Genomic DNA, 12,195 nt, shown 5'->3' with positions numbered 1-12,195 from the left:
TTTTTTTTTTTTTTTTTTTTTTTTTTTTTTTTTTCTGATGGATGGAGTGGACTGAAATGGAGCAGAGGTACCTTCTCTCCTCTGAAACACATAATGATACCATTCAACCTAGTACAGAGTCTGATATTGTTCACTATTTTCTGATGAATTTTACTCTATTGTAATAGAGATTTATGAGAGGTATTTGAGATTTCAAAGCTTACTGGGGGTACATGGATACCAGGTGCCATATATAAAACAGTGTCAAATGAAGTGGGATTCATTTCACCTGGATTTAGATATCTAAAAGGTAGTTGTCTGAACTGATCAGCTGTTTCCTATCTGGTAACAGGGAGAGACAGAAGTCTTCAAAGGTAACTTCATCTAATCTATCTTAAATACCTGCTGAAGGATGGGGTAAATCACACATGAGAGCTGACTATTTTTTTTCATTAATGCTTTAGAGTGTGCAGATGATTACCATAGACTTAGGTAATTCTTAGATATCTGAAGCAAGGTAAGATAAATCCTATCTATAGGCTGCATTTATCATAACTAAAATTGCACAGTATAGGTATCTATTTGAAATCAAGTGGTCTAGTCTCCTCTAACATTCAATAGAGAGAAATATACACTTCCACAGTATGCCCCATCTGGTATTATTTTCAAATCTGTAGCCCTGAGATGTCTCGTTTGCTGTCAATGACTTCAAAGACATTCTAGATCTATATATTATCTATATACATTTCACTTCTGGATGCATAAATACAGCAAAGATAAACCTTACTCTTCTAGCCCAAAAGAGGTTATTCCACACCATGTAATCTCATAGTTGGGGAAAGAATTAGAAGCATAATTGTTCTTAGCATAGCAGTATAGGCCATGAATAGACATAAACAGTTCCAGGAAATGACTGTGTAAAATATTAAAACAGTTTATCTTGTAGAAGAAATTGGGAGAGATTATGCAACAGAATATTTTTACCTATTAACTCATTTTATCTCAGGTGATAAAGTCAGTTGCATAGTCATCTAGTGTCATCTGTTCTGTTCTGTCTTGTTTATATAATAAACTACTGTAGGATGAGATTAAATATATCCTGAAAATAAATATTTCTCTTCACTAGCCACAAAGTAAACCTAGAATCAGTAGTTCAGACTAAGACAGTGAGAATTCATCACATTCAATTTTAGTAGTTAAATGCTTAAAATTAAATGCCTGGGGCCCAAGACAACCAAGTTTATATGAGACATTTGTGTGAGGCTGCCATATAATACAATAAAATATTTTCCTAGCTTGACAGTTACAAGCCAACAAATCACCCAAGATCATCCAAAGCTACACTAGTCACTTGAGTCCCATTCCATTTCTAGAGTAGAGGTGGATATGTTGTAGTCTCAGCTGTTATAGTCATCTGAAACCTGGTCAGTACCACCAGTGGAGTCTATAGAGTCATTCATCTCATTAAAAAGTAGATAACTATCTTGGACTCAGTTCAGCTTCCCAAACTGGTACTGTTTGGGATTCCTGGTAATACCTGGGACTTCCTTAAGAAATTGGAAATTTTGATACTCAATCTAGATAATGCCTATACCCTTGTGGAGTGTATCTGGATGATCTACTGCATTTCAAATGACACTAAATTCCTATCTGCAAGCAACTGAATTAGCTACCACATTTGTTCAGATGAATCATTCTTTAAACTTCATTGACAATTGATTATATCTCCACTGACTATAATGAAACTTTAGACTTGTATTTGTGATGATTGAAAAATTTGCTAACATCTAGTGCGAGATTTAGTTGTATGAATGTTGCTTTCTAGTGTCTTATATGTCTCTGTCTCAAAACGTTTTCATAAGGTTCACAGGTATCACTGCACCTTTCTTAAACCAGAGATGGAGTTATCTCTGAGTTAAGATGACACTAGATGACTATGCAACAGAGTCCTGTCCCTGTCACATCCCACTCAGATTCACAAACCCCAACAAATCAGACAACAAGTCTCCAAGTCCAAACATTTTTTAACTACCCACAATGTACTAATTGAACACACAATAATTGGCTAAGTATATAGCAAGTTGTGGCGAGCAATACAATATGCCTTGCATTCCTTAATGGAAAAGGGAAAAGAGGAAGATAGTGGGAATGGGGGAATACAGATCACCGGTCTGGGTTTCTGCTCTGATCCCGCCAGTGAGGGTTCCAGGAGGCAGCCGTCTTCTTCCCATCACTGCACTCTCCAGGCACCCCCCTTTCTTTCCCTCCCCTTGATTTATACCCACTTCCCTTGGGTCCATCCCCTAGGTCGACCCACATACCTGCGTATCCTGTGAATGGGGAGGGGTGAGGTGTTTCATGGGATGATGTAATTAGCATAATCTTGTTAGTCTTCATTAGCATACTGGGGGGTGTTAACTTTAATATGCATGTTGTGGATAATGACACAAAGGACATTCACCAGACAGATGGCCCTTGGAACTTGCCCAGGTGCCCCAGAGCAGAGCCGTCCTGTCCCTACAGGGCTCCCCTCCTCCAACTGCATCTTGTGTTATTGGGGCAGCCTGATCAGCTTTGACCTCCACACCATCCACCCTGTGACTCATGGTTTTGTGTTTGAGTGTTTGGGGCATTTCTTTGATCAGCCTCAACCTTTGCTTTCTCAGGCTGTTTTTCTTAATTTCTCACAGGCCCGGTCTCTTGTCTCTCATAGTCCCTAAATTTAAGTAGATGAATCCCACAGTAGAAATCTGAGTTCTTTCAATGGCTCTAGCCACATCCTAATTTCTGTCATGACTGATATTCACTATAGATCTGGTATCTAATATAAAATTCAACCTAATAGTTGAGCAAACTGAATTCTCTTAACATTCGGCACTCCTCTGAGAAGGATGTTGGAATTCTAGAGGTCCTTTTGAACCTACATTATTTTTATGATTCCATGATTCTTAAGTTAGCAAATGTTCACATATGCATGTAGACATGCTTGACTCTTTATGAATTGGGACAATAAGAATGAGGAGACCAGGAATGACAGATTGCATGCTGGGAAATTCTGAGAATAATTTAATAGTGCCAATAAAAATTAGCACAATTAAGCAATAGCACAGGAGATTAAGGAGAGTTTCAATAAAGGAATAATTGGGTAGTTAGGTATAGATCTAAATCTCTGAGAAGAAACTCCAGTTCTCCTCTGAACTCTGAAGATAGTGATATTTTACATTTTGCCTCAGTGTGCTTAGTTCAAAGTGTTTGAAAAAACATGAAGGCTTTATTGCAACCTTCCAAAAAGGTATTTCATGATATGAAATTGAGAGTGTGTCATAGCCAGAAACTCTTTAAAAACTCCACAGTTGTTCCACAGAGAAGGAGGCAAAATTAGAATAGTTTTATCTATTCTATGAGAAGCAGACCCAAATAAGTTGTCCTGGTTCAACTGGGACAGGGTTAAGTTTCCCCATCAGCGGGGAGAGGGCTCTAGCCAGGTTATTCATACCATGATGACATCAGATCCATGTGCCAAGCACAGGAACAGTTTCCTGTGGGCTTTTGTCGTGGCAAGCACGCGCGGCGGGCTGGATGTGTCCCTTGTGGTATTTCTCTGTATATATTTTGAATATTTGAATGGGTGTCTATAAACCATAGAATATATTGCCTAGATTGCATTGAATGTATTGCTCAGTCATATGTTGAAACCTGCTCAGTAGGTAGCTACAGTGAGATTCGGTTGCCTAAACATCAATTTATATTCCTATTTGGGATGCCATAGGCTTTTCCACCTGACATCCAGATGAAAGAATCATAAAAAACCTAGATTGGAAGGACAGAGTTCCACTTCTGGACGTTTTTAGCTCATTTTGCTGTCAAAAGCATATTTCAGTTAGGTCAGGTTTTTCAGGGATTTGTCTAGTCAAGCGTTGAAAAACTCAGAGATGGAGGTTTCACAACCTCTCTGGGACTCAGTTGTAGTGCTTAATCACTCTGAATTTGTTTGTTTGTTTCTTTCTTTTTTTGTACTATCTAATCTGAATTTAATTGGTTTCAACTTGGTCCTGCTGTCTCTTGCCTTTTCAGGTATACACAACTAAGAATTGCCTCTATTTTTTCTATCATACCCTTCAAGTAGTGGCAGACTCCAAATACATACCTCCTTGACATTATTTTTTCCTGACTTAAAATTTGTTACCATCTGTCTCTCTTTGCACACCATGTGGTCTATTATTGATAACCCTCTGCAACACTCTGTCCATGGTGTCTTTTTTGTGATGGGAAGCCCCAAACTGAACATAGCACTGCAGATGTAATCTCACAAATATATGCAGTCTCAGGTGACGAATAGATGGGAAGGGTCACTTCCTTTGGCCTACTGGCTAGATTACTGTTAATACAGCCCTGGAGACGGTTACACTGCTGACTCATGTTAGTCTGCCAGGACCTCCAGGTCCTTTTCTGTAGAGCTGTTGCCTAGTCAGTGAATGCCCAATTTATACTGAAGTATTGGGTAATTATTACCCAGGTGCAGGATTTTGCATATGTCTTTGTTGAATTGCTTAAAGTTCTTCTTGTCTGTCTCCTGCTGAATGTTACTTTAGAAAGGGCTGGGTCTCCCATAGGTCGTGTCATGTTTGCCAACTCTGTGTGGATACCATATAGCACCAGAAATGGTGTTAGATGCCTATGTTTCGACAATTGATTCTTTTCTTAGTGCTTATATCTCCTCATGCAATATAGAAGGAGCAGATGAAAATTACACTTAAAAATCAGGAGGCTCATTTAGCATTTAAAATAGAAGCTAAACTATGAAAATTAACCCTCTTCACCAAAAGTAAATGTTCTGTAAATCTCAGCTAGTTCTCAAAGTTCTATTTGAAGTTAATGAAAAGAAGCAGGAACTTCTTAGTGGTGGTTCTTGTTCCTCTATAAACAACACCTAAAATTACAGATATTATCTGAATTACTGAAGTTCCCATCCTAATACCTGTGAAGAAATTTGGCATAATTGTTCTTTGAATCCAAGTTCATATTAAGTTGGATCAAGGTCAGAATGCAATTGTGTTCTTTGGTACAGACCCAAAACATATATTAAGTGAAGGCAATGCTGATTGCTTCTCTACTGGTCAGGAATAGTGTGTGATATGTTTAGTAGAAACACCTTCTCTTACATTCACACAGTGTTAGCATTCATAGATTTTAGCTTAACACGCAGATTGACTCGGGTAAAGTACTCCTTAACAACTGACAATTAACAACTTTAACAAAACCATAATTTTAATTTCTATGAAAGTAAAAGTCTTATTAGATATCATAAGACTCAGAAAAATTCAGTTGGAAGATTATCTTCAAAGTACTGTATTAGTGATCAGACCCAGAAACTCTGGAGACAGCACCCATGCCACACAAAGTCTTCCATAAAGTGTCTTTTACTTCCTGATTCCTCAGGCAGTAAATGAATGGATTTAACATTGGAGTGGCTATAGCATAAATTATGGAAACCAGTTTGTTGATGTCCAAGGAATGTAGACTCCTGGGTCGGGCATACATGTAGAGGGTGGCTGAGAAGAAGATGATGACAACAGTCAGGTGAGAAACACAGGTGGAGAAGGCTTTCTTCCTGTTCTGGGCCATGGGAATACACAAAATTGTGCTGATTATACACATATAAGAAATTATGATGACAAAGAGGGGGATCAGCAAAATAAGCAAGGCAAAGACAAAGTCCACCATCTCTGCAACTAACCCCTCAGTGCAAGAGAGTCTGAGCAAAGGGCTGATGTCACAGTAGAAGTGGTTGATGACACTGGGGCCACAGAAAGAGAGCTGGGAAATGAAGAAGACCTTTAGCACAGATGTCAGAAAGCCAACCAGCCAAGATCCCATGGCCAGCTGCATGCAGACCCTGTGGTTCATGATGGCTGGGTAGCGCAGGGGGTTGCAGACAGCCACATAGCGATCATAGGCCATGACAGCCAGGAGGACACATTCAGTACAGACCAGGGCAATGAAGAAGTAGAGCTGGGCCATACAACCTGTGAAGGAGATGCTCTTATTCTTCACCAGGAAGTTGACCAGCAATTTGGGAACAGTGACTGAGATATACCAGGCTTCTAGGAAAGATAGATGACCTAAGAAAAAATACATGGGCTTGTGAAGTTGGTGATTTCTTCTGATTAAAGTGATGATGACTATGTTTTCAAGGACAGTTAACAAATACACAGTGAGGAAAATTACAAACAGTAGAGCCTGTAGCTCTATGACAGTAGGGAATCCCAAGAGGATGAACTCATGGATGTGGGTATCATTCTCCTGCATCATGATCTTGAAGACCTGGAACATGTAAGGAGGAAAAAGTAAGGAAATAAGAATCATGTTCTATTATCTCCTCCAAGCATCCTCTCCGTACTGGACTTGAAGATGTCTAATTTAAACAGACATTTCACACTAGTTATTTAATTTATATTCTTATTTAATCACTTCTGAAATTTTTTGAGTCCTGTAGCATTATAGGATTAGTGATTCAGATCCTGGCTCCAAGAAAATGGTCAGGTTTCACCAATTTCTTCACAAGCCTTCTTACCCCTATCTTCACTTAAAAGACAGTCAAAGGGAAGAGGAAACATTATTAAATGTGCTTTTCATTTCAGACCCGAGCTGCTCCCCAGATGACCACTAAAGCTAAAAGGTAGCTGGATAAAAAGCACAGTCTTGTGAAATGGCTGAACTCATGTAAGAGAAATTTGGCTTGAGCAGTTTTTCTCTTCCCTTTCTCTTGACTATATGCTTAAGAAAAAGATTTTTTTTTTTCTCTCAAATATAGCACTTTAATTAAGTTTTCTAGGGTTATGGGGCATATGCATTTAATATTTTCTTTCAGAAATAGGAAGGACCTGTGCACCTGAAAATTTTTCTCATTTCCAATATATTGATGATTGACTAAAACAGGTGACTTCTCACAAATAACAGCTTTCATACAGTCTCATAGACTACAGTAATTAAAGTACCTATCCATCATTTTTCTTATTCATTGATTGATGGAATTAGTCTTGATTTACTACAATATACCTGAAGTTTTATGTTTATTCTTACTCTTTTCCACTTCTTAGCGAAGATTTCAAACAAGCCTTTTTAACATTCTTCCACATTCATATCAAATAATCAACTGCATTTCTATACTGATGTTCAAGCTTTGTCCTTCAGCAAATATCTTTGTATGAAATATTAAGAAAAAAACACATTAATGTTAGGAAATGTTACAAAAAAATCCACAGAAAAATAAATATGCATTTTACTGATCTCATTATTTATTTGTCTTAGAGTTTTAAAATATCTATTTAGAATTTGAGTTCTTTTTTTTTTCTTGCATATGGATTCTCTATGGAGAATTAGTTTAATTACATCACTTACATGTTTCATTACAAGCACCTAACTGCTGCTAAATAATAAAGTGACAGAACATAAAATATAATTTCATCTCTAAGGGTGGCTTTTTCACTTCCTAGCTTGTACAGTACGTGACACTCCTCAACCCTGTTTTAGCAACTTCCATGAGATTTGTGGCACTTAGTTTAAGCTGCAGTAAGTGCTGACAAACAAGCGAGGTGACTTGGTTTCCAGAACAGCCAGTGGAGATCTAAGCAGTACAAGAAAAAACCCTAACCTATGTGATCTTAGCATGCTATAGAATATAAACCGTAATTGAAAAGTGCATGAATGAAAAGCATGTCAAAAAGAGAAAATAAAAATTATGTTTACATTTTCCATTATAGGCTTTAAAAATTCCCAAATTACCTTACAGTACCCTCGAATATTTACTGACAATAATTTAATAAAAATGGGTGATTAATTAGAGTATTTCAGGTAGCTGCCTTCAAATAATGGATCCATCTCCAGTGACATAGCTTCCAGGATTAATTTTGAAAATCATTAATGTCACATGAATTTTCTCTGGGTAAAAAATATGCTGAATGATTTTTATATTCTATTCCACTGAAAGTGGCATATAAATGTCAATTTTTACCACATAAATACCTTCACTGTCTTCAGAAGAACTGATATTGCATATAATACAGAGAGGGGGTGACAGGAAGTTTAACTCACACTAGAATATTCTTTAAATTTAAGGGGAAAACAATTAAAAAATTTAATATTAATGTCAAAATACATTGAAATATATTATTGCTGCCACTACTGTCACCATCTCTCAACAGAAGTCATAGGATTTTAAAAGCACATAAAGTACAATAAGTTCCATCTTTCTAACCTTTTGACCCTTATTATATCCACCTCTGTTTTCCTTCCTGAACAACCCTTCTTTCTTCTCTCTCACACTTTGTTTCTCTTGGAAACTACTAATTTCCAAGACTCTCACAATTTATGCTGGTAATTTCAGAGTGTAGATGAGATAAGACAACAAGAAAGACCTCTAACAAAGCTAGAGAAAAAGAAATTAAACATTCTTTGTCTGAACGGGAGATCAGCATCTCTGCCTGTTTCTCTTTTTTGTTTAGCTAGAACCTTACCTCTTCACTTTTCTCTGAATGGTTGAAAGCAGGATGGATTGTAAAATGCTGTGAGCACACAGGTCCTGCAGACTTTCTGCAGCTTCCATTGAGTGAAAGATTTCCCAGGATGGAAAATATCACTCAGTATATAATCCTTCAAAGCCCAAGAGATCTAAGAACAGAATTAGAGGAAATAAATTTGCCTTCTTTTTATAAAGCTTATGGAAGAGGTTGATCATCTGGGGATTTTTTATTTTCGTGTTTACCTTTTATTTTTATGTGCTAACCAGCTATGGTAGAACTATATATTTTTTTTTTTTTTTCTTTCTCCAAAGTCAATGCCATCTATGTGATGAAACATTGGACTGGAACTCAGGGAATTTCGAAGCTGCTGTTGGCTCATAATCATAATTTGTAACTTTGACTAATAGACCTCTCCAATTTCCAGTGCCTTGGTTTCTGCATACATAAAACAGTGATTATACTGTCCTTGAAAACAGAGAATGTGATGCCCAAATATTAAGTATCAATAATATTGTAGATGTAAGACACCATTCAGAGGAGAAATCCAGCTCCCACCACCGCCTACAAACTCAGAGTGAGATTCAGCCTGAAGACTAAGATACCTAAATACAGGTGGCAATACTGCAAGTATCCCTATGTGAACTACATGGCTGAACTCCCGTTACAGTCAACGGGGAATTAATAGAAAAGAGTCTGGATAGCGCTTCACTCAAAGGTAGACAAATGCTTTGGGATTAATTTTCTGAAATGTGTGTCTTTTCAAACACTGTTAGGTGGTGTTCTTAGCCTTCAGCTGAGGGTCTGTATTTTCTGAGTTGTATCTGCCAGAGCTGTGGGGAAGTCTTGGGTACCCAAGGCACTAACCGTCTGTTCCATTCTTCAGTGGCTAAATTACAGCAGATGTATCCCAGACTCCTCTGTGTGTTTGTGCCTACACATTTAATTCAGTTTTGTGCTGCTGGAAAACCCACTGGTTTGAGAAGTTAAGTCTTCATCTCTGGTTATCTGTTTCTCATTAAAAATAGAGTACAAATAAGCGTAAGCCAGGCAGGCAGGCAGAAAGTTTGGGCCCAAGTAGAAGCTAAAGTTCAAAGTTGCCACAAACAAATTTTTTAAATGGGACAAATTTCCTTTAGCGACCAGAATTCAGAGACTAGTCCAACTTTTATTTCAAAGGATGGGCAAACAAAAGTAATAAAGGAACAGTGAAGCACTCCAAAAGAGACCACAGTTAAGTTTTTAGGCAGACCTGTATCTACATTGGTAAATAACTTCAATTTCTGACAGTCCAAGGAAACCTTGTGTTGACCGTTAAACACACCTGTATGCTCCATGCAGAGTTAGAGCACAGAACTCATACACTCTGTTTCATGTAGGTGAAAACTTTCCTGGGCTGTAACACAACTTAGAGTTACTTCAAATAGAAATCTCAAAGAGCCACAAGGACACCAGACAGAGCCCAGGGAAGACCTGGGTGAAGTGCTATGATGTGATGTGTATGTAGCAATCAATTATATGGGTTTAGTCCTGTCCAGTGCAGATCCAAGTAACTTTGTACCACTTGACCTGGGCGACGTGGATCAGTGTGAGATGTTATTAATAGCATACTTGCAGACAGACTTTTTGTTTGTTGTGTTTATTGATGCACGGATGCCATACATGCCCATAGCTGGAATGATAAGACATTTAGAGTTGTACCAAACAGGATTAAAGTCATAAATAATCAAAGTCCAACACAGTACTTTCAGATGACTGGAGACCAAAGCAGGAAGGCAAAATTCAGGAAAGGTGGGTATTTGTAAGTCTGATTGCCTCCTGCTAGTTCTCATTCTCTCTTCCTGCTTCCCAGTGTACTGTTTAATTAATGCACCTTCATGGGTGTAATAGTCACAGTACAGATGCAAGAGAACTCTGCAAGACATCAAGTCATTTTGAATATGTGATCACTTAATTTCACTTTTATGCCTTATTTTCTTGTTACTATTCCTCTACCATTTCTTTAGGCTACACTTTTCATTATTTCTCTTACACCTTTCAGCAATTTAAATTAGGGGTGAGATTTATCTCACTTTATTTTAAGCATGTAGGGCATAGAAACCTGTACTTAACCTCACAGCCTGATTCTTTTAATAGGTAAGGGTGAGGATCTTAGTGACATCATTTTCAGATAGATGAAGACTCCCTAAAATTGTATCATTATCTCCATTGATGGTAAACATACTGTAGTCTTGTTGAAGAGCTCATCATCTAGAGTTAGACATAAGGAACTTTACTTCAAGCTACCGACTGATCCTGAGTTACTAGTCTGAACCTACCTGCAAATATGAGAAACAGCAGGTGACTCACAGTTATCTTTCTCAATCCAACCTTCTCTGCATTATTTGTGGTTCACTCAAAAAAGCCTGTCTGTTGCATCCAGGTACTGTAATGACATTCATAGCTGCATGCTTTCTATACGGTCACTGGAATTGAACAGACTGGCACCAACAGAACAGATTCATCTTATGTAGGACTTGAATCATTCTTTGTAGCCAACTATCCTTTCCTCCAGTAAATGAAGAAAAAGACTGAGACAATGGGTCTGCTGTCTTAGGCATCCACTAGCTCTGGTGAATCTAGGCTACTGACTCTAATGCTCCCCCTTAAGGTTAAATTAATTATGTCCTGAAAATGTTTATTTCTCTCCTGTGACTACAAAAATTGTCTTTAATTCAGTGCAGTTGGAAATGTCTACATTACAGATATTTACAGCTAGGACAAATAATTCTTAACAAAAATGCCCACATTCTGAAGAAAAAACTCCATATTGGAAGTCTAAGGGGGCATCTCCTTGCTCATCAGGAACCTCAGTGTTGCAGAACTGCTTGTTGCAAGTTTCTTCTTGTTTCCCCATTACTCAGGAAGCATTAGGTAAAGAACTGGGTGGAGGCCCATCATTTGGCCCAGAGCCCAGCTGCTGATACATGGTTGACGTACAGAAAGGAATTGCTGTGATGGTACTAGTTCAGCAGGTATGTGAGGAGAGATGAAGCAGAAGAGGAAGAGAGCAGAGGCTGCTGAAGTGGAGGCACTGAAAGCACCATAGGTGAGCACAGTGGCTGGAGGGTAATGGGCTGGGGCTCGGGCATGGTGTCTAACAAAGGTGGTGACAGGTGGAAGGGATACTTGAGAGCTGCTGAGAGCAGAGGGAGGTAATATGGACAAACAAAGAATGCTACAGACAGTCTTTTCAGAAGGCTGGCACAAAGGAAGATTTGACTGAACCACAGCTGTGAACAGCCACAGAATGGATGGGGAAGAGAATCTGACCTAGAGAAAGGGATGGCGACCTTCAATTTAGAAAGACAGATAACTGCAGAGATAAGAGACATAGTAGAAAACCCAATGAATCCAGGTCAAAAAAGGAGAGCTAAACAGAAAGAAAGGATGAATGAGAGATTGGAACAGAGGAGATAAAGAACAGAGTGGACAGAAAAAAAAAAAAAAAAAAGAAAAGAAAACCTGATCCAGAGAAAATCTGAACTGAGAATTATTTGTTTGCACATTAATAAAATGTTACACTGTACTACCACTTTCAGATGAGAGCTCCATCTGTAGAATATCTCTTGTAAATACCTAGTATCTATAAATCTCTAAATGTAAAACGTTTCCTCTAGAAAGGATATTTTTTTTTCTGTATTATGTCCAAACCTGC

The 12,195-nt window shown here is 38.1% G+C and overlaps 1 protein-coding gene across 1 annotated transcript; it reads right to left on the bottom strand.

Annotated features, from left to right (window-relative positions):
• Positions 1 to 5,331: 5,331 nt before the first annotated feature.
• LOC113484657 (olfactory receptor 6B1-like) lies at positions 5,332 to 6,291 on the bottom strand. Its single transcript, XM_026857123.1, has one exon. The coding sequence runs from the start codon at positions 6,289 to 6,291 to the stop codon at positions 5,332 to 5,334; it is 960 nt and encodes a 319-aa protein (XP_026712924.1).
• Between the last annotated feature and the right edge of the window lie 5,904 nt (positions 6,292 to 12,195).

The sequence above is a fragment of the Athene cunicularia genome, assembly GCF_003259725.1.
Source record: "Athene cunicularia isolate RWA chromosome 11 unlocalized genomic scaffold, athCun1 chr11_part3, whole genome shotgun sequence".
Classification (NCBI taxonomy): Eukaryota; Metazoa; Chordata; class Aves; order Strigiformes; family Strigidae; genus Athene; species Athene cunicularia.
Note: the sequence above shows the minus strand (reverse complement) of the source record. Positions and strands in the feature narration are given on the sequence as shown.

Excerpts from the sequence above, each read along its gene's own strand:
- LOC113484657 (XM_026857123.1), bottom strand. The coding sequence starts at position 6,291 with ATGATGCAGGAGAATGATACCCACATCCATGAGTTCATCCTCTTGGGA.